The 21591-nt window shown below is 45.5% G+C and overlaps 1 protein-coding gene across 1 annotated transcript; it reads left to right on the top strand.

Moving 5' to 3' along the window:
- The first annotated feature begins 12499 nt into the window (after positions 1-12499).
- On the top strand, positions 12500-14614 carry LOC119312328 (protein YLS3-like). The gene is made up of 3 exons (XM_037588053.1): positions 12500-12991; positions 13082-13186; positions 14103-14614. Exons 1-3 carry the CDS (start codon positions 12655-12657, stop codon positions 14210-14212), a joined length of 552 nt encoding a protein of 183 aa, XP_037443950.1. The 5' UTR covers positions 12500-12654; the 3' UTR covers positions 14213-14614.
- Positions 14615-21591: the final 6977 nt, after the last annotated feature.

The following is a 21591-nucleotide window of genomic DNA, read 5'->3' on the forward strand; positions in this document are numbered from 1 at the left end:
GATGATACTGGTACTGCCTCGATGTTCTATTAAGAATACACACAAGAATTGTGTGTTTTTTCATTGAGAGAGAGAGGGGAAAAAGATCATTTTACAACAGACGTTGGGTAAAGCCACAAGCGGCTACCCAGCCCCGCCACACCACGATCTCCGCGCGCCTTTGCCATTGTCGAGAGAGCTATGCCTGAGTGGGGTCAATGACAACTGTAGGAGTGAAAGAATATCATAAGACTTTGGCGGTTGAGGTGTCAATTCAACAACACTTGTGGCAAAAAATTGCTCAAGAAAACTTAACAGCAGCGAGACAATCGAGTTATTTGATTGTTGTATGTTGCAAAAAAAGTAAATATGACTAGAAAATACCCATCACTTCCAAGTATCAACTATTAAAGGGAGCAAACAGTTACAGAAAACATATACTTCCTCCGTTCTTAAATATAAGTCTTTGGAGAGATTTCACTATGTGTTGGAAATATGCCCTAGAGGCAATAATAAATTAGTTATTACTATTATTATATTTCTTTGTTCATGATAATCGTTTATTATCCATGCTATAATTGTATTGATAGGAAACTCAGATACATGTGTGGGTACATAGACAACACCATGCCCTAGTAAGCCTCTAGTTGACTAGCTCGTTGATCAATAGATGGTTACGGTTTCCTGACCATGGACATTGGATGTCGTTGATAACGGGATCACATCATTAGGAGAATGATGTGATGGACAAGACCCAATCATAAGCCTAGCATAAAGATCGTGTAGTTCGTATGCTAAAGCTTCTCTAATGTCAAGTATCATTTCCTTAGACCATGAGATTGTGCAACTCCCTGATACCGTAGGAATGCTTTGAGTGTACCAAACGTCACAACGTAACTGGGTGGCTATAAAGGTGCACTACGGGTATCTCCGAAAGTGTCTGTTGGGTTGGCATGAATCGAGACTGGGATTTGTCACTCTGGTTGACGGAGAGGTATCTCTGGGCCCACTCGGTAGGACATCATCATAATGTGCACAATGTGACCAAGGGGTTGATCACGGGATGATGTGTTACTGAATGAGTAAAGAGACTTGCCGGTAACGAGATTGAACAAGGTATCGGCATACCGACAATCGAATCTCGGGCAAGTACAAATACCGCTAGACAAAGGGAATTGTATACGGGATCGATTGAGTCCTTGACATCATGGTTCATCCGATGAGATCATCGTGGAACATGTGGGAGCCAACATGGGTATCCAGATCCCGTTGTTGGTTATTGACCGCAGAACATCTCGGTCATGTCTGCATGGTTCCCGAACCCGTAGGGTCTACACACTTAAGGTTCGATGACGCTAGGGTTATAAAGGAAGTTTGTATGTGGTTACCGAATGTTGTTCGGAGTCCCGAATGAGATCCCGGACGTCACGAGGAGTTCCGGAATGGTCTGGAGGTAAAGATTTATATATGGGAAGTCCTATTTTGGTCACCGGAAAAGTTTCGGGTGTTATCGGTAATGTACTGGGACCACCGGGAGGGTCCCGGGGGTCCACCAAGTGGGGCCACCGGCCCCAGAGGGCTGTATGGGCCAAGTGTGGGAGGGGACCAGCCCCAGGTGGGCTGGTGCGCCCCCCGACAAGGGCCCAAGGCGCCTAGGGTTTGGGGAGGGGGTGCTTCCACCTGACTTGGGGGGCAAGTTTCCCCCCTCTCCCCCCTTGGCCGCACCCTAGATGGGTTTTGGGGGCAGCCGCACCCCTTGGGGTGGGAACCCTAGGGGAGGCGCAGCCCCCTCCCTCTCCCCTATATATAGTTGAGGTATTTGGGGCTGCATACACATGAGTTTTGACCTCTCCCGGGCGCAGCCCTACCTCTCTCCCTCCTCCTCTCTCGCAGTGCTTGGCGAAGCCCTGCAGGATTGCCACTCTCCTCCATCACCACCACGCCGTCGTGCTGCTGCTGGACGGAGTCTTCCCCAGCCTCTCCCTCTCTCCTTGCTGGATCAAGGCATGGGAGACGTCACCGGGCTGCATGTGTGTTGAACGCGGAGGTGCCGTCCGTTCGGCACTAGGATCTCCGATGATTTGGATCACGATGAGTACGACTCCTTCAACCCCATTCTCTTGAACGCTTCCACTTAGCGATCTACAAGGGTATGTAGATGCACTCTCCTCTCTCTCGTTGCTAGTCTCTCCATAGATAGATCTTGGTGACTCATAGGAAAATTTTGAATTTCTGCTACGTTCCCCGACAGTGGCATCATGAGCTAGGTCTATTGCGTAGATTCTATGCACGAGTAGAACACAAAGTAGTTGTGGGCGTTAATTTTGTTCAATATGCTTACCATTACTAGTCCAATCTTGATTCGGCGGCATTGTGGGATGAAGCGGCCCGGACCGACCTTACACGTACACTTACATGAGACAGGTTCCACCGACTGACATGCACTTGTTGCATAAGGTGGCTAGCGGGTGCCAGTCTCTCCCACTTTAGTCGGATCGGATTCGATGAAAAGTGTCCTTATGAAGGGTAAATAGCAATTGACATATCACGCTGTGGTTTTTGCGTAGGTAAGAAACGTTCTTGCTAGAAACCCATAGCAGCCACGTAAAACATGCAACCAACAATTAGAGGACGTCGAACTTGTTTTTGCAGTGTATGCTATGTGATGTGATATGGCCAAAAAGAATGTGATGAATGATATGTGATGTATGAGATTGATCATGTTCTTGTAATAGGAATCACGACTTGCATGTCGATGAGTATGACAACCGGCAGGAGCCATAGGAGTTGTCTTAATTTATTGTATGACCTGCGTGTCATTGAACAACGCCATGTAATTACTTTACTTTATTGCTAACCGGTAGTCATAGTAGTAGAAGTAATAAGTTGGCGAGACAACTTCATGGAGACACGATGATGGAGATCATGGTGTCATGCCGGTGACGATGATGATCATGGAGCCCCGAAGATGGAGATCAAAAGGAGCAAAATGATATTGGCCATATCATGTCACTTTTTGATTGTATGTGATGTTTATCATGTTTATGCATCTTATTTGCTTAGAACGACGGTAGTAAATAAGATGATCCCTCATTAAAATTTCAAGAAAGTGTTCCCCCTAACTGTGCACCATTGCGAAAGTTCGTCGTTTCGAAGCACCACGTGATGATCGGGTGTGATAGATTCTAACGTTCACATACAACGGGTGTAAGACCGATTTACACACGCAAAACACTTAGGTTGACTTGACGAGCCTAGCATGTACAGACATGGCCTCGGAACACAAGAGACCGAAAGGTCGAGCATGAGTCGTATGGTAGATACGATCAACATGAAGATGTTCACCGATGATGACTAGTCCGTCTCACGTGATGATCGGACACGACCTAGTTGACTCGGATCATGTAATCACTTAGATGACTAGAGGGATGTCTATCTGAGTGGGAGTTCATAAGATGAACTTAATTATCCTGAACATAGTCAAAAGCCCTTTGCAAATTATGTCATAGCTCGCGCTTTAGTTCTACTATTTTAGATATGTTCCTAGAGAAAATATAGTTGAAAGTTGATAGTAGCAATTATGCGGACTGGGTCCGTAAGCTGAGGATTGTCCTCATTACTGCGTAGAAAGATTATGTCCTTAATGCACCGCTCAGTGTGCTGAACCCCGAACGTCGTCTGTGATGTTGCGAACATCTAACATACACGTTTTGATAACTATGTGATAGTCCAGTTAAATGGTTTAGAGTTGAGGCACCAAAGACGTTTTCGAAACATCACGGAACATATGAGATGTTTCGAGGGCTGAAATTGGGATTTCAGGCTCGTGCCCACGTCAAGAGGTATAAGACCTCCGACGATTTTCTTAGCCTGCAAACTAAGGGAGAAATGCTCAATCATTGAGCTTGTGCTCAGATTGTCTGAGTACAACAATCACTTGAATCGAGTGGGAGTTGATCTTCTAGATGAGATAGTGATGTTTCTCCAAAGTCATTGCCACCAAGCTGCTAGAGCTTCATGATGAACTATAACATATCAGGGATAGATATTATGATCCTTGAGATATTCGCGATGTTTGACAGCGCGAAAGTAGAAATCAAGAAGGAGCATCAATTGTTGATGGTTGGAGAAACCACTAGTTTCAAGAAGGGCAAGGGCAAGAAGGGATGCTTCATGAAACGGCAAATCAGCTGCTGCTCTAGTGAAGAAACCCAAGGTTGAACCCAAACCCGAGACTAAGTGCTTCTGTAATAAGGGGAACAACCACTAGAGCAGAATTACCCTAGATACTTGGTAGATGAGAAGGCTGGCAAGGTCGATAGAAGTATATTGGATATACATTATGTGAATGTGTACTTTACTAGTACTCCTAATAGCACCAGGGTATTAGATACCGGTTCGGTTGCTAAGTGTTAGTAACTCGAAATAAAAGCTACTGAATAAACGGAGACTAGCTAAAGGTGAGCTAACGATATGTGTTGGAAGTGTTTCCAAGGTTGATGTAATCAAACATCGCACGCTCCCTCTACCATCGAGATTGGTGTTAAACCTAAGTAATTGTTATTTTGTGTTTGCGTTGAGCGTAGACATGATTGGATTATGTCTGTCGCAATACGGTTATTCATTTAAGGAGAATAATGGTTACTCTGTTTATTTGAATAATACCTTCAATGGTCTTGCACCTAAAATGAATGGTTTATTGAATCTCGATCGTAATGATACACATTTTCATGTCAAAAGATATAAGATAGTAATGATAGGACCACTTACTTGTGGCACTGCCATGTAAGTCATATTGGTATAAAAACGCATGAAGAAGCTCCATGTTGATGGATCTTTGGACTCACTCGTTTTTGAAAAGTTAGAGACATGCAAGCCATGTCTATTAGTGTATACGCATGAAGAAACTCCATGCAGATGGATCGTCTGGACTCACTTGATTTTGAATCGCTTGAGAAATGCAAATCATACCACATGGGCAAGATGACTGAAAAGCCTAGTTTTTAGTAAAATGGAACAAGATAGCAACTTGTTGGAAGTAACACATTTTGATGTGTGCAGTCCAATGAGTGCTGAGGCATGCAGTGAATATTGTTATGTTCTTACTTCATGAATGATTTAAGTAGATACTGAGTATATTTACTTGATGAAACACAAGTCTGAATTATTGAATGGTTCAAGTAATTTCAGAGTGAAGTTGAAGATCATCGTGACAAGAAGATAAAATGTCCATGATATGATCATTGAGATGAGTATCTGAGTTACAAGCTTTGGCACGTAATTAAGACATTGTGGAAATTGTTTCACAATTAATACCGCCTGGAACACCATAGTGTGATGGTGTGTCCGAACATCATAGTTGCACCCTATTGGATATGGTGCGTACCATGATGTCTCTTATCGAATTACCACTATCGTTCATGGGTTAGGCATTAGAGACAACCGCATTCACTTTAAATAGTGCACCATGTAATTCCGTTGAGATGACACCGTGTGAACTATGGTTTAGAGAAACCTAAGTTGTCGTTTCTTAAAAGGTTTGGGGCTGCGACGCTTATGTGAAAAAGTTTCAGGTTGATAAGCTCGGACCCAAAGCGGATAAAATGCATCTTCATAGGACACCCAAAACAGTTGGGTATACCTCCTAATTCAGATCCGAAAGCAATAGGGATTGTTTCTTGAATCGGGTCCTTTCTCGAGGAAAAGTTTCTCTCGAAAGAATTGAGTGGGAGGATGGTGGAGACTTGATGAGGTTATTGAACCATCACTTCAACCAGTGTGTAGCAGGGCACATGAAGTTGTTCATGTGACACCTACACCAATTGAAGTGGAAGCTGATGATAGTGATCATGATGCTTCGGATCAAGTCACTACCGGACCTCGTAGGTCGACAAGGACGCGTACTACTTCAGAGTGGTACGCAATCCTGTCTTAGAGGTCATGTTGCTAGACAACAATGAGTCAGTCAAGGGGTACAGGAATGATCCAGGAACGGATCATTGGACAACAGTCAAAATTGTCCTTGGAGTAAATAAGGACATGTTTCTTGATTATGGAGGTGATAAAGAGTTCGGCGTAAAGGGTTACGTCGATGCAAGCTTTAACACCTATCCGAGTGACTCTGAGTAGCAAACCGGATACGTATAGTGGAGCAACCATTTGGAATAGCTTCAAGTGGAGCGTGGAAGCAGCATTTACAGTATGACCTAGAGATTTGCGAAGTACACACGGATCTGAATGTTGCAGACCCGTTGACTAAAACCTCTCTCACAAGCAAAACATGATCAAACCCAGAACTCATTGAGTCTTAATCACATGGTGATGTGAACTAGTTTAGTGACACTAGTAAACTCTTTGGATGTTGGTCACATGGCGATGTGACCTATCAGTGTTAATCACATGGTGATGTGAACTAGATTATTGACTCTAGTGCAAGTGGGAGACTGTTGGAAATATGCCCTAGAGGCAATAATAAATTAGTTATTATTATTATATTTCCTTGTTCATGATAATCGTTTATTATCCATGCTATAATTGTATTGATAGGAAACTCAGATACATGTGTGGGTACATAGACAACACCATGTCCCTAGTAAGCCTCTAGTTGACTAGCTCGTTGATCAATAGATGGTTACGGTTTCCTGACCATGGACATTGGATGTCATTGATAACGGGATCACATCATTAGGAGAATGATGTGATGGACAAGACCCAATCCTAAGCCTAGCGCAAAGATCGTGTAGTTCATATGCTAAAGCTTCTCTAATGTCAAGTATCATTTCCTTAGACCATGAGATTGTGCAACTCCCAGATATCGTAGGAATGCTTTGGGTGTACTAAACGTCACAACGTAACTGGGTGGCTATAAAGGTGCACTACGGGTATCTCCGAAAGTGTCTGTTGGGTTGGCACGAATCGAGACTGGGATTTGTCACTCCGGTTGACGGAGAGGTATCTCTGGGCCCACTCGGTAGGACATCATCATAATGTGCACAATGTGACCAAGGGGTTGATCACGGGATGATGTGTTACGGAACGGGTAAAGAGACTTGCCGGTAACGAGATTGAACAAGGTATCGGCATACCGACAATCGAATCTCGGGTAAGTACAAATACCGCTAGACAAAGGGAATTGTATACGGGATCGATTGAGTCCTTGACATCATGGTTCATCCGATGAGATCATCGTGGAACATGTGGGAGCCAACATGGGTATCCAGATCCCGCTGTTGGTTATTGACCGGAGAACGTCTCGGTCATGTCTGCATGGTTCCCGAACCCGTAGGGTCTACACACTTAAGGTTCGATGACGCTAGGGTTATAAAGGAAGTTTGTATGTGGTTACCGAATATTGTTCGGAGTCCCGGATGAGACCCCGGATGTCACGAGGAGTTCCGGAATGGTCCGGAGGTAAAGATTTATATATGGGAAGTCCTGTTTTGGTCATCGGAAAAGTTTTGGGTGTTATCAATAATGTACCGGGACCACCGAGAGGGTCCCGGGGGTCCACCAAGTGGGGCCACCGGCCCCAGAGGGCTGCATGGGCCAAGTGTGGGAGGAGACCAGCCCCAGGTGGGCTGGTGCGCCCCCCCACAAGGGCCCAAGGCGCCTAGGGTTTGGGGAGGGGGTGCTTCCACCTGACTTGGGGGGCAAGTTTCCCCCCTCTTCCCCCTTGGCCGCACCCTAGATGGGTTTTGGGGGCAGCCGCACCCCTTGGGGTGGGAACCCTAGGGGAGGCGCAGCCCCCTCCCTCTCCCCTATATATAATTGAGGTATTTGGGGCTGCATACACATGAGTTTTGACCTCTCCCTGGCGCAGCCCTACCTCTCTCCCTCCCCCTCTCTCGCGGTGCTTGGCGAAGCCCTGCAGGATTGCCACGCTCCTCCAGCACCACCACGCCGTCGTGCTGCTGCTGGACGGAGTCTTCCCCAACCTCTCCCTCTCTCCTTGCTGGATCAAGGTATGGGAGACGTCACCGGGCTGCATGTGTGTTGAACGCGGAGGTGCCGTCCGTTCGACACTAGGATCTCCGGTGATTTGGATCACGATGAGTACGACTGCTTCAACCCCGTTCTCTTGAACGCTTCCGCTTAGAGATCTACAAGGGTATGTAGATGCACTCTCCTCTCTCTCGTTGCTAGTCTCTCCATAGATAGATCTTGGTGACTCGTAGGAAAATTTTGAATTTCTGCTACAGTCCCTAACACTATGAACCACATATGAAGCAAAATGAGTGAATCTACCTTAAAATGCATCTATATACATCCGTATGTGGTCGATAGTGAAATCTCTACAAAGACTTATATTTAGGAACGGAGGGAGTACATGGCGATGGATAATGCGAGCGTTGCATGGACGGCATGAATCATAACATAGTGCAAATTACATGGGCATGCTTCCTGACTCATATTCTCTAACTTTTGTAGCATGTAGTATCGTATTTCTAAGAACTTGCCCAACATGTATTTTCCTACTCTCCCATGTCACCAGGGTCACAATTGAAACTAAAGGTAGTTATGATGTCTTTTTTGCAAGGCAAATAGATCAAAATATTGTTTTTTTATGAATACATGAACTTCTCAAATTAAAGCACCGCATGTTGATATCATGGCATGTCATCCTCGGGGTCGCCGGTTGAGACTATAATAGGTGCATACAACTTTGCAGGTACAACCCAAACACATAGATATTCTATAAAATGTGGTTCTAATAGGAGACCATACTACTCTGGCCCTAATAATAGGCATTTAGATAACAAAATCATAGCAATGTTATTTCAGTAGCAAATAACCATACCATGGATCAGAACCCTAAAGATTTTATTACTGTTACATGATTGACACCATCCAATTCACATCCATCATATGTGCCTACATTCAATTACTCACACATGGATAGTAAAACATGATAGAGATGGAGGGGTGGAGAATGAGTTTAGAGAGTCGATGGCAAAGAATCCCACTCTCCGGAGGTGGAATCAGCCTCCAGACATCCCTCCAGCAAAGAATGTATCTTGGCTAGATGCTAAAGTAGTGGATGAAGGTGTGACATTACTTCTAATGTCTTTGCTACCGTGGTCCGATGCAAACTTGATCACTACTTTGACATATGGCAAGAGTACCGTCACTGCAAGCAAGATTAGACAACACTGTTATCATACGATCAACTTGAGAAGAAAAGTACCGCCGAAGGTATTGGAAGCAGTGAAGGTGTTGGGCCTTGTGACCAGGTATAATCAAGGTAGTAGAAAGGAGAAGGATAGGCAAAAGAAGAAGAAGGGGTTGTAGTGCTACCATTGTAAGGAATATGGTTGCATAAGGAGGTAGTGCCCAACGTTGAAGAAGACTGATGGAACTGCTAGTGGGGTAGCATGTTCACATAGTGATTCAGATGATGACATGCTGACCAGATGAAGGGAGCAGTCCAATGAATTGTGAATGTTAGATACAACGATCTCCTATCATGTGACGCCTAAATAAGAGTGGTTCAGTACCTAAAAGTCCGATGATATTGGAGGCAATGATGTGCCTCAGTACATTGTGGGCATTGGAGATGTCAAGATCAAGACTAATGATGGTGTTGATGAACATGTGAAGGGATGTTAGACACGTGCCAAACGTATAGAGAGCTCTCAATTCGCTTGGCAAACCTTATGATGATGGTTATGTCTACAAGGTAGAAAGGGACAAGAAGACCATGATATGATCAAGAAGGACAACAAGCATGCGACGAAGGAAAGAGGACCAATAAAAATACGATGAGTTGTGAGACGGATAGCTCCCCCTCCCCTCTCCCGAGCCATTTCCATGCACGGCTTAGGAGGGCAAACCCTAGCGCCGCCAGCCTTCTTCCGTACGCCCCTCCCCACGTCACCGCCTGGGTGCGCCGCCGGACTAAGGCCGCTAGCGTCGTCGTCGGCAGGGTTTCTTCTCCCCTCTCTCGGTGGCGGGGTGAGGCGGGTGCTCGGTGACGAGCGGCGGCGGCGAGCTGGCGTAGGGCGCGGCAACGCTGAGGCGTGTGCTGGTGGCGGAAGCACTGGTGCAGTGGGCTAGACACGAGACAAAAAGAGACGGTAGGTGCTTGTGGAAAGGTGACCACGACCGATCGTGGCGCGACAATCGAGATGAATCTGATGGCCTCGGTGTGCGTGTCCTTGATCTCCAGATTCAGTACATGGTGAGGTGTGCTCATAGTCATGCCCTCAGGATTAGCCACAATGATGAGCCTCATTAACAAAAAGTGGTCTCTTCCGTGTACTTTCTGCGACGAATCTTCCGCGTATTTTCTAACATCCCCATCCCTAGGGGTTTGTCATAGTCGTTCGGTTAGGCATGAATGACACACAGCATTCGCCGTCTGTAGCGTTAGTGCTGAATTTTATACTAGTAGAAGTCATGCATGCACGTGTTTGAAATGTGCATATCGCTTGTCTTCTAAGAAAGGTTCTGTCAAGTTCCTGCAGAAACCGCTGGCCGGGGCCTATGCTGCACTGTCCCATGACTGCGGTATCGACAACCTTACATGCCAGCTCCAGCGTGTACGCACCGCAGGCATGGCGCTGGCTAACTCGGACAGTTTAACCAAAACGATAATTGAACAGGTCTTCGTTTGTTAGAAAAAAAAAGAGAATAGGGCTAACTTTTAATTAATGGCTAGTCGTATTCTCCTCCAAAACCTTCCACGGGGAGTCTGAACATAAGTCTGATCCACTACTGTTAGTTGGACCAGAGTTCATGTGTCTTACAACATCTACAGCCGGAGGTAGCTAATCAAATCCCCAACACGTGGACAGTGATCAATCACCTTTCAAATGCATGCGTTCACATCCATGTACCTTAAAGCCGGTCCTCCAAATCCATGCAACATAAGCGAAACTATGTAAAGGATGATACCAAACAGAGCATCAAACGGACATAGAACAACGAAGTCGCATACTGGCATAGATGAACATCACAGTTCATCGGACCAAAATATAGAATTCATCGTCGGGCGGTCACAAATCTACTAAAATCAACTTAATAACTTAACTAAACGGAGAAGAGCAGAGAAAATCACCTTTTCATCGTTGGATGGTCGTTGGTGCAGTTGTACCACTCCGTGCAGGCGTAGGGGTCCGGAGGGGTGTCGTCGACAGGGCTGGAGCCGTGGGAGCCATCAGAGAGGTCGGAGTCCTCGTCGAAGAGATGCCGCCAGCCATCCCCCGAACCGCGCGTTCATGCACCTTCTCTAGCTGAGCGGCACTGGCTCTGGCGGCGCCCTCTCCCGCTCTGACTGCTCGATGGCGAGCCAGAGCGCCATGGTGTTCCTGGGGTGGAGATGCCACACATTGGTCTCTATCGTAGTGAGCTACCGACCGAGGAGCAAGTCCTCTGGATCTACCGACGCGCTTCATGCCGGACCGGCGCAAGGACATTTCATCCGTTGTCACTGCCCTCTCCCTCGCCCACTACCTTTCGCTGCGGCCCGCGCCTCTGATTCAGACGCCCGACACCGTCCGGAGTTGGTAGAGAAGGCGGAGAGTTGCGCTGAGCGGCGGATCGGGCGACAGGGGGGCAACACAGGGCCAGAGCTTTCGATGCCGCCTGGTCCTAGCCGTGACCAGTGCAACGCGATGCGGAGGGCAAGCTCCTCTACATCGTCCGGTTCCGCGTCGTGTAACAAGGACTCCTACTTCATGGGGTTGTCGACGAAGGATCCCCAGCCAGACGCTACGCTATTGCCGTTGCTCGCCATGGATCAAAAGTGGAGTGGTCAGGGAGAGGAGGAGACGGAGAGAAGTGGAGTGGAGTGAGTTGGTTTGGGTGAGGTCTAGATTTCGTCTGGGTGAGGATTTATATGGTGTCTGGATGGGCCGGTCCGACATGACAGACGCGTCCGGTCTCCCCATACCTGCCTTAGATTTGGGCTAGGTTTGACGCGCCGATCAGCCCGACGTTCGTGGCCGGTTTGGAAAGGCTCGCTGCTTCACGGTTTTGTGGCTGGGCACCGATCGGGCCATCCGCCTGGTCAATTAAGGGAGTACGGCTGCAAATGCTCTCACTCATCTCATTTTTCTCACGAGCCGTCTGTCCCACTGTGTTATAGGCCATTGTCCAAATTTCATGACTATGGTTGAACAATTGGCACCCCATTCGATGTCTCTGGACACGTTCAAACGTGTACACGGACATTTGGTAACCCATGTTAGGCGATTCGCATTGGAGTTGCCCTAAGAAATGTGACATCTTTTGGATATGCTTGCCGTGTCCGATTAGAACTTTTGCTCACATGATTTTCAAGTCTGATTGGACGTCCGTACCGTAGCTCTCGACCTCTAGCTAGCTTGCTCGACCCATACATGATACATGTACAGTTCACAGTACGTACGCGCCCCACGAGGCCACGAGCAAACGCACACCCACGCAATCTAGAGCCACCTCCCCAACTAACTCCAAAGTCTTCATTTAATCACCCTCTCCATGATCAATCACATTGCAACACCGCCGTGCGTGCGTACGTATCCTCTATATATACCCGAGCCCAGCCACAGCCACAGCACCACGTCGTCTCACGCAAACCGCACGATCGATCTCTCGAGTCTGTCATCCATCGTCGGCGTCGCACGCACGCAAGAGAAACCCACAAAATTCACCAGCCAACTGTGGCAGTGCGGTCAAGCTAGGTAGCAGGTAGCCATGGCGGCTCGGCCTAGTGGTGCGGTGGTGGCGGCGTTGATGGCCGTGCTGGTCGGGCTCGCGGGCGCGGACTTCGCGGCGGACCGGGCGGAGTGCGCGGACAAGCTGATGGGGCTGGCGACGTGCCTCACGTACGTGCAGCTGGCGGCGACGGCGCGGTCGCCCACGCCGGACTGCTGCTCCGGGTTCCGGCAGGTGCTGGGCGCCAGCAAGAAGTGCCTGTGCGTGCTGGTCAAGGACCGCGACGAGCCCACCCTCGGGATCAAGTTCAACGTCACCCGCGCCATGAACCTCCCCTCCGCCTGCAACATCCCGGCCACCTTCTCCGACTGCCCAAGTACGTAGAGTATTCATATCCGGCCTGCCGGTGCTGCTGCGCCTCCGTACGTTCATTCTAATAAGCCAGTTGCTTTTGGGTACGGTGCAGAGATCCTCAACATGTCGCCGGACTCCAAGGAGGCCGAGATCTTCAAGCAGTACGGGATCGAGCACGAGGGCAAGAACGCCACCGCCGCCGGCGCCTCCACCACCGGTAAATTATACATACTCCTCTGGCCACTTAACTAGCATATCCTTGTCAAATAAATCACCATATCCTCCCCCCTCGTCTTCATCTCGCCACCGCTGTCGTCGTCATCTACCCACGCCTCCGACGCTGGCCTAATACTCATCTGCCACGGCGGCACCGCCGCCACCCCTCCCTGTCCGCCGTGTCGCCTCCTTGGCCGAGCTGCAGCTTAGACCACCCTGCACTCGTACCCAAACCTGTCAACCTCTGCCTCGCCTCCGCCAACGACACGCGCCGCTGTCTCTGACTCGGGACTGTGCTTTCCTCAACGCTCTTGTAATAGTTTAGGGAGGGAGTACTAAAATCGACCAAGCGAACATCTCCAGTCGCCTAAGAAATAGCAAACGCGTGTCAATCATACACGCGCATGCGTAGCATGAGGCCGGAAGAACGTACACTGCACGGCACACTCTACACACTGCACACAGCACATGGCATGGGCAGGAGCAGGCGAGGAGCTTCCCGCTGCTCGGTTGCACGATTGCGACGTGAACGAGCGTGTGACCGCGAGCGACCACGCGACTCTGCAGTTATGCTGAGAAAGATACTGGCAACAGCGCGCATTCATTTCTAGCCGGAGGTTAGTGGTGGCGGGATCAGTCAATGCCCTGCATGGTATGCATGGCCCGCCTAACAGCGGACGCGTCCTGACAGTCGTGTACCCAGCCGGCCGGTGTTCGGTGCCTGATCTTAACTGAACTTGGCGGGTAACCACTAACCATAACTGTACCTAAATCTCTGTTTGAAAAGAAATGGACACTGTACCTAAATCTGTGGTGCTTTTGCAGTACTAAAACCAGCATCCTGTTCAGCACTGTAGAAAACAATCACTCGTGAATAACTTAACGTTGTCGTACGCCTTGGCCGTGGCTGGTTGCAGGTACCTCCGGCGGGAAGAGCGCCGACGCGGCGGCCGGCGCAGGGAGGCACGCGGTGGCCTTCGCCGTCGTCGTCTCGGCGCTGCTCGCCTCCCTCTTTGTTCTCGCGTGATGTTAGGCTGAAGCGGCAGCAGGGAGGGACCGGAGATCAGAAGTCGGGACACCCGGCGGTATCCGTATGACTGGGCTGTGCAATTTTCAGCCTGGGCCTTAAGTTTGGTCAAGCAGAGGGCCCATTGATTGCTGTGTAGTGAGTGAGTGAGTGAGTGAATTCTAAGAGAAGGAAAAGTGTATTGTAGTGAGTGAGTTGCCTGCCTCTCCGGTTCCTGTTTAATCCCTTTCTTGTCCTCTTTTATTTTTCCGGATAGTGAGTTGACTGTCGGATCAGTTGATGTTGGAAGCTTACAATTGTCCTACCGAAATTTCTCTTCCTTTTCCTTCCATTTTCTGGAGCAAGAGAGTGTGTAATTAATATGGGTACTTCATATATTTTTAGACGATTGTGTATTTTACAGTGGTGTGCTGTTACATGCTCGAATCTGGAAGAATGTCAACTCTTTTATTCCTCATTACAAGAAATACCCGTTAATGACTAAAATTTAATGACCGCAGTCAAATTGGTCGTAGATCTATGACCGAAAATGATCATTGAGTGTGTGTAGGGTCCAAACCATCGTTCCATCAAGACTAAATTGTGTCATCATAATAAGCTATAACACATTAATAAGATCGTAGATTCTTATGGTGGAGGTAACTAGACGACACCTAATCATATTTGCCTACCCGTCGTGTTTATATGACACTTTCCACTTTAGTTGTATGTAAGTTGCATGTTTTTTAAATTTGTGTAAGTCAATTTTGTGACCGTTGATTCATTTAGCAAGATTTGTATTGTCCTCTTTCCCCTTGTGTTCTTTAGTAAATTTTTGGGCTTAATTTTTCACTTGCCGCTGATCTTCTTATTGGGCTTGGAGCTTGCTACCCATTGCCTATTTTTTATGCATTTTTCTTCTATACTTTCTTTTCTTTTTAGTCATTTTTTCATTTTCTTTATTGGTATTTTTGGGATTTTCATGAGTGTAAATGTACACACGTTAGTACTATATAAAATATGTGTGTAAAATATACTAGAGCGTGATAATTGCACTGTTATACACTTAATCTATGCATATTACAAAGAGTGAAATTTGAGCGCGAAGTTGCGTTCAACTTTTATATATATCTTCTAAAAGGGTAAATAACAATCCCTCTAATTCATTATTTCTTAGATTTTTTAATATTAATTTAGTCTTTATTTATTTTCCTTCCTTCTTTAAGGCTAATACTAATGCCACTAATTCTTTTATTTTCTTACTAAACTTTTTAGGCGAAAAGTACACTATCATATGTTTACTCTTGCACACAATTTAAAATTCAATTTATGTGTAAATTATGTGCAAATTATTTCTTTATTTTTAATATAGTTTAGATTTTATTTTGTATTTTTAAAGCATATACCAATGCCATTAATTCATTGTTTCTTTGGGAAAAAACTATTTTTTATATTTGTGTCTCGAAGTATACATGCAAGTACTTGAAAAATATGTGTAAGTTATACTAGTGTGAAAATTGCACTATTATATGATTATACTTTGCTTATTGGAAAAAGTGCAATTTCACTTCAAAGTTGTGTGCAAGTTTTTTTGTCCATTTTCTTTTTGCTTAAAGGATAATGCCAATGCCCGTAATTCATTCTTCTTTGGAAAACTTTATTATTTTGATTTTATTTATTTTCTCTCATTTTAAAGGTAATACCAACATCACTAATGCATTCCTTCTTAGAGATTTCGTTTTTTGCGAAAATTCCAATATTATATGCCTATTCTTTAATATTATACAAAAAACACAACTTCTGTGTAAACTGTGTGGAAATTTGTCATTATTTTTTTTATTTCTTCTTGATGAGAAATACCAATTGTAGTAATTAATTCTTCTTTACAAAGCTTAATTTTTTTATCTTGAGTCTTACGAGGTCAGTTTTTGATATGCTCTAGACCAAGCAATGTGGGCATTTGGTGGGCTTTTGTTTTGTGGTTGCAAACGGCTGAGTGGATGTATAAAAGTATCTAATAAGACATATGTTGGTGCAAGTAGATTTTAATTCTGCTCCACATTCGTTTGTCACAAATTCAACTTACATGGAATCAGAATTCAGGCGACTTGCATATAGTCGATACCATATTTTTGTCCTCATTCTTTTTGGGACATTTACATTTGTGCCCCTAACTCGAGCCCACTTCTCAATTTACCCCTAACTTTTTGATCTGCTCAAATTTCCCCTAAAAAGCCTTTTAGGTCACAAAAATGCCCTTCCATCTGGTCAAAGTTGGTTGACCAAAACTTTGAAAATTCATAACAAATTCATATAAACTAAGAATAATCCAAAATAAGATATTAAAATGTTCATAAAAAACATCGCCTATATGCACATGTCATTTACGTTCATGACAAAAGCACTCTTTAAAGCTTTTTAAGGTATATAACATTAAAAAACTATTTAGGTGAATTCAAATAAATGCACGTGTAGGTGATGAACGTAAATGACATGCGCGTATAGGTGATATTTTATGAACATTTTGATATCTTATTTGCATTCGTTCGAGTTCATATGAATTTGTTATAGATTTTCAAACTTTTGATCAAACAACTTTGACCAGGTGGAAGGGCATTCTCGTGACCTAAAATGCTTTTTAGGGGAAAATTTGAGAGATAGGCGTTTTGGAGGCCGAGCTCCATGGAGGCCTTTATTTTTGAAAAATTCAAATTCAAACTTTATGGTTCAGAAAATTATGAAAAAATATATGCATGTATGTAAGGATGTAACCCACATGTGTGTAAAAATTCATGATGAAATACCTTGAGTTGCGACCTGTACAAAAAAGACAAATTCATGGCCTGGGAGGATGAATAGTATCATGTGTTAAACAACCCCATATTTGTCTTTTTTGCACAGCCCTCATTTTAGTGTATTTTGAACTGAAAAAGTACACACATGTGTGTTATGCCTTCATGTATATCTGTAATTTTTTTTTTTCATTTTTTGAAATGTAAAAAATATGAATTTTGATGAAATTTCAAATTTGAATTGAAGGCCTCACTTGAGGCTGAGCTCCAAAAGGGATTTCCGAAAATTTGAGCACATCAAAAAGTTAGGAGTAAATATGAGAGTGTGAGCAAATTAGGGGCATAAATGTAAATGCCCCTTCTTTTTTCTATGACCAACAATATTTTTAGAGTTATTTCCTCCATCTTTTCTTTCAGAGAGTTTATAGAAATAAAATTTTCATCACTAGCAGTTGGTTTATCATAATTAGGATATTTCAAAAGTCCAGCTAGTGGAGAAGGATTCATATATCTTTTTTTTTTTTCTGTTTTAGTGAGTGAAAGATGAGGATAGAATATATAACTAGGCAAGAAATAAAACAAACAAATAAGAATTTTGTGTGCAGGCACCTGATTTGGTAGTTGTTGACTCTCCGGAACGACGCCAAAAATTCTTGTGCTACTCACGTAGGAGTTGTTAGATTCCCCGAAGAGGAAAGGTGATGTAGCACAACATCAGAAAGTATTTCTCTCAGTTAAAAATCAAGGTTTATTGAATCAGTACACTAGTAGAAAAAGGGCCTAATGTTCAGCTCATTGGTCCCGGTTTGTTACTGAACCGGCACTAATATGATCATTAGTGACGGTTCTAACGGCTAGGCGGGCTGTGCTCATTAATCCCAGTTTGTGGCGAACCTCTAGTCCCGGTCCGTGCCACGAACCGGGACTAAAGAGGTGGTGGCAGGCTGGTGTCAGGCTGCGGCCCCACCAACACCTTTAGTCCCGGTTCGTGGCACGAAACGGTACTTGAGATGCACCTTTAGTCCCGATTTATAAAACCAACCGGGACTAAAGATCATCCTATATAAACCCCTTCGTCGAGCCCGAGCTCTCTGTTCTTTCCCTTTCATTCCTTCCTCTCCTCTTTGTTCTTCCCCTCTTCCTCGAGCTCATCATATATTTTGCCCAAATTTTGTCAAGATTGGCCCCCATCCATTGAAGTGATCACAAAGGTTAGCAACTTTGTCCTTTCATCTCTCATTGCTAGATTAGCTCTTGCAATGCTCTATATAGTTATTAATTTGTGGGGTTTAGTAATTTGGGAGGAATTATATGTGGTAGTTTATTTGATTTATATGCAATTCGAGCTCAAAATAACTCTTAGTTTGCATATGTAGGTGTGGTTTACTTAGTGCCTTCCCGTCTCCGTCCTAACCACCGTCGATCGCCCGCACCGTCCCGTCGACGGCACCACCTTGTGGTGAGCCTCTTGTTCTTATATTTTCATATAAAAAAATGATGTTTGTGTGATTTAGATATATAGTTACTTGTACAATTATCTTACCCGTACGTTGTTTGTTATACATAGTGCCATGCTTTTGATATCCGTCTCTGTCGGCCCTCGTCTGGTTTATGATTCAGATGTGGTATATTCTCTTTTATAACTATTTGTTGCATTTCCTGTTTATGAAAAATTATGCCCATCAAGTTGACATAGATATTTTTATCTAGGAGGTATGTGAACCAGGAATTCCAACCGACCCTATTGTCCAGAGGTTAAATTTAGTTCTAAATGAAAACAAGTATTTGAAAGAAAAATTGAAAAGAATTGAGGAGGAGAAGATGGAATTGGAGTTGCGTCTTGCCGATGTCGTCGATGATCACAAGATCAAGATGGAGAAGATGCCCTTGAAGATTAGAAAGATTGGAAAATATGCCATTGATAGTGAGGCTTGGTATCATTATGCTGTCGGATCAATTGTTACCTTAGTTGCGACCTTGATCGCATTTGTTATTGCATTTAAATGCTTTAGCTAGAGAGTTTGTATGTTGTTTTATGAGAATACATGTGTATGGAACTTGTATTAATTTGGTCTTTTTGGTGCTGTGTAATGAAGATGAGCCGACAATGGATGTACGATGACCGATGCTCTCCCCAGTTCCTTAATGGCGTGCGTACTTTTCTGCTTGCGGCTAAGGCAAACAAGCAGGCGGATGGTTTTATGTCTTGTCCATGTGCTGGCTGTAAGAATGATCAAAATTACTCTAAGTCAAAAGCCATTCACGTCCACCTGCTTGAGTCTGGTTTCATGCCCCACTATAATGTTTGGGCCAAGCACGGAGAAAGAGGGGTTAAGATGGAAGAGAATGAAGAAGAAGAGGACGACCACAGTTATCCTGACCATGGTTCCCTGAATACGATGGTACAACAATGGGGGAAGAAGCTGAGCCGGCAATGCGGGAAGAAGTTGAGCCAGCAATGCGGGAAGAAGTTAAAGAAGAGGCATCAGATGATCCTGCTGATGATCTAGGTCGGGCCATTGCCGATGCAAAGAGAAACTGCGCAAGTGAGAAGGAAAGGCTGAAATTGCATCGCATGTTAGAGGACCACAAGAAATTGTTGTACCCAAATTGCGAAGCTGAAAAGAAAAAGTTGGGCACCACACTGGAATTGCTGCAATGGAAGGCATAAAATGGTGTATCTGATAAGGGATTTGGAAAGTTGCTGATAATGTTAAAGAAGATGCTTCCAAAGGACAATGAATTACCCTAGAGTACGTACGAAGGAAAGAAGGCTGTCTGCCCTCTATGATTAGAGGTGCAGAAGATACATGCATGCCCTAATGACTGCATCCCCTACCGCGGTGAGTACGAGGATTTGAACACATGTGTGACGCCCCCGATTCAATCGTACACTAATCATGCACGCAAACGTGTACGATCAAGATCAGGGACTCACGGGAAGATATCACAACACAACTCTACAAATAAAATAAGTCATACAAGCATCATAATACAAGCCAGGGGCCTCGAGGGCTCGAATACAAGTGCTCGATCATAGACGAGTCAGCGGAAGCAACAATATCTGAGTACAGACATAAGTTAAACAAGTTTGCCTTAAGAAGGCTAGCACAAACTGGGATACAGATCGAAAGAGGCGCAGGCCTCCTGCCTGGGATCCTCCTAAACTATTCCAGGTCGTCGTCAGCGGGCAACACGTAGTAGTAGGCACCTCCGGTGTAGTAGGGGTCGTCGTCGACGGTGGCGTCTGGCTCTTGGACTCCAACATCTGGTTGCGACAACCAGAAAGAAAGGAAAGGGGGAAAAAGGGGGGAGAAAGCAACCGTGAGTACTCATCCAAAGTACTCGCAAGCAAGGAACTACACTACATATGCATGGGTATATGTGTAAGGAGGCCATATCAGTGGACTGAACTGCAGAATGCCAGAATAAGAGGGGGATAGCTAAACCTGTCGAAGACTACGCTTCTCGCAGCCACCGTCTTGCATCAAGTAGAAGAGAGTAGATTGAAGTCCTCCAAGTAGCATCTCCAAGTAGCATCTCCAAATAGCATCTCCAAGTAACATCTCCAGTAGCATAATCCTACCCGGCGATCCCCTCCTCGTATCCCTGAGAGAGAGCGACCACCGGTTGTATCTGGCACTTGGAAGGGTGTGTTTTATTAAGTAACCGGTTCTAGTTGTCATAAGGTCAAGGTACAACTCCAAGTCGTCCTGTTACCGAAGATCACGGCTATTCGAATAGATTAACTTCCCTGCAGGGGTGCACCACATAGCCCAACACGCTCGATCCTATTTGGCCGGACACACTTTCCTGGGTCATGTCGGGCTCGGAAGATCAACACGTCGCAGCCCCACCTAGGCTCAACAGAGAGGCCAACACGCCGGTCTAAACCTAAGCGCACAGAGGTCTGGGCCCATCGCCCATAGCACACCTGCACGTTGCGTACGCGGCCGAAAGCAGACCTAGCCTAGTGGCGTTCCAGTCCAATTTGGCGCGCGCCGCTCCGTCGCTGACGTCTGAAGTGCTTCAGCTGATACCACGACGTCGGGATACCCATAACTACTCCCACGTAGATGGTTAGTGCGTATAGGCTCGTAGCCAGACTCAGATCAAATACCAAGATCTCGTTAAGCGTGTTATTATGAAGCAACCGCGGACGCCGACCAGGGCCAGGCCCACCTCTCTCCTAGGCGGTCTCAACCTGCCCTGTCGCTCCGCCACAAAGATCCACACAGAGGGCCGTCGGGACAAAGGTCCTTTCAACCCCCAATCCGTGAATCACTCGCGGGTACTCCTCGAGCGGACCCGACTTTAGTCACCATCTGTATAGTATGTATGTATGTATAGTATATACCCGTGATCACCTCCCGAGTGATCACGGCCCAATAGTATAGCAAGGCAGACTGACAAGAATGTAGGGCCAATGATGATAAACTAGCATCCTATACTAAGCATTTAGGATTGCAGGTAAGGTATCAACAGATGTAGCAACAATGTCAGGCTATGCATCAGAATAGGATCAACGGAAAGCAGTAACATGCTACACTACTCTAATGCAAGCAGTATAGAGTAGAATAGGCGATATCTGGTGATCAAGGGGGGGGG

This window comes from Triticum dicoccoides, chromosome 5B, assembly GCF_002162155.2.
Source record: "Triticum dicoccoides isolate Atlit2015 ecotype Zavitan chromosome 5B, WEW_v2.0, whole genome shotgun sequence".
In the NCBI taxonomy this organism is placed as follows: domain Eukaryota; kingdom Viridiplantae; phylum Streptophyta; class Magnoliopsida; order Poales; family Poaceae; genus Triticum; species Triticum dicoccoides.

Excerpts from the sequence above, each read along its gene's own strand:
- LOC119312328 (XM_037588053.1), top strand. The coding sequence starts at position 12,655 with ATGGCGGCTCGGCCTAGTGGTGCGGTGGTGGCGGCGTTGATGGCCGTG. Across the intron at positions 12,992-13,081 it reads CACCTTCTCCGACTGCCCAA|AGATCCTCAACATGTCGCCG; the intron begins GTACGTAGAGTA and ends GGTACGGTGCAG. Across the intron at positions 13,187-14,102 it reads CGCCGGCGCCTCCACCACCG|GTACCTCCGGCGGGAAGAGC; the intron begins GTAAATTATACA and ends GGCTGGTTGCAG.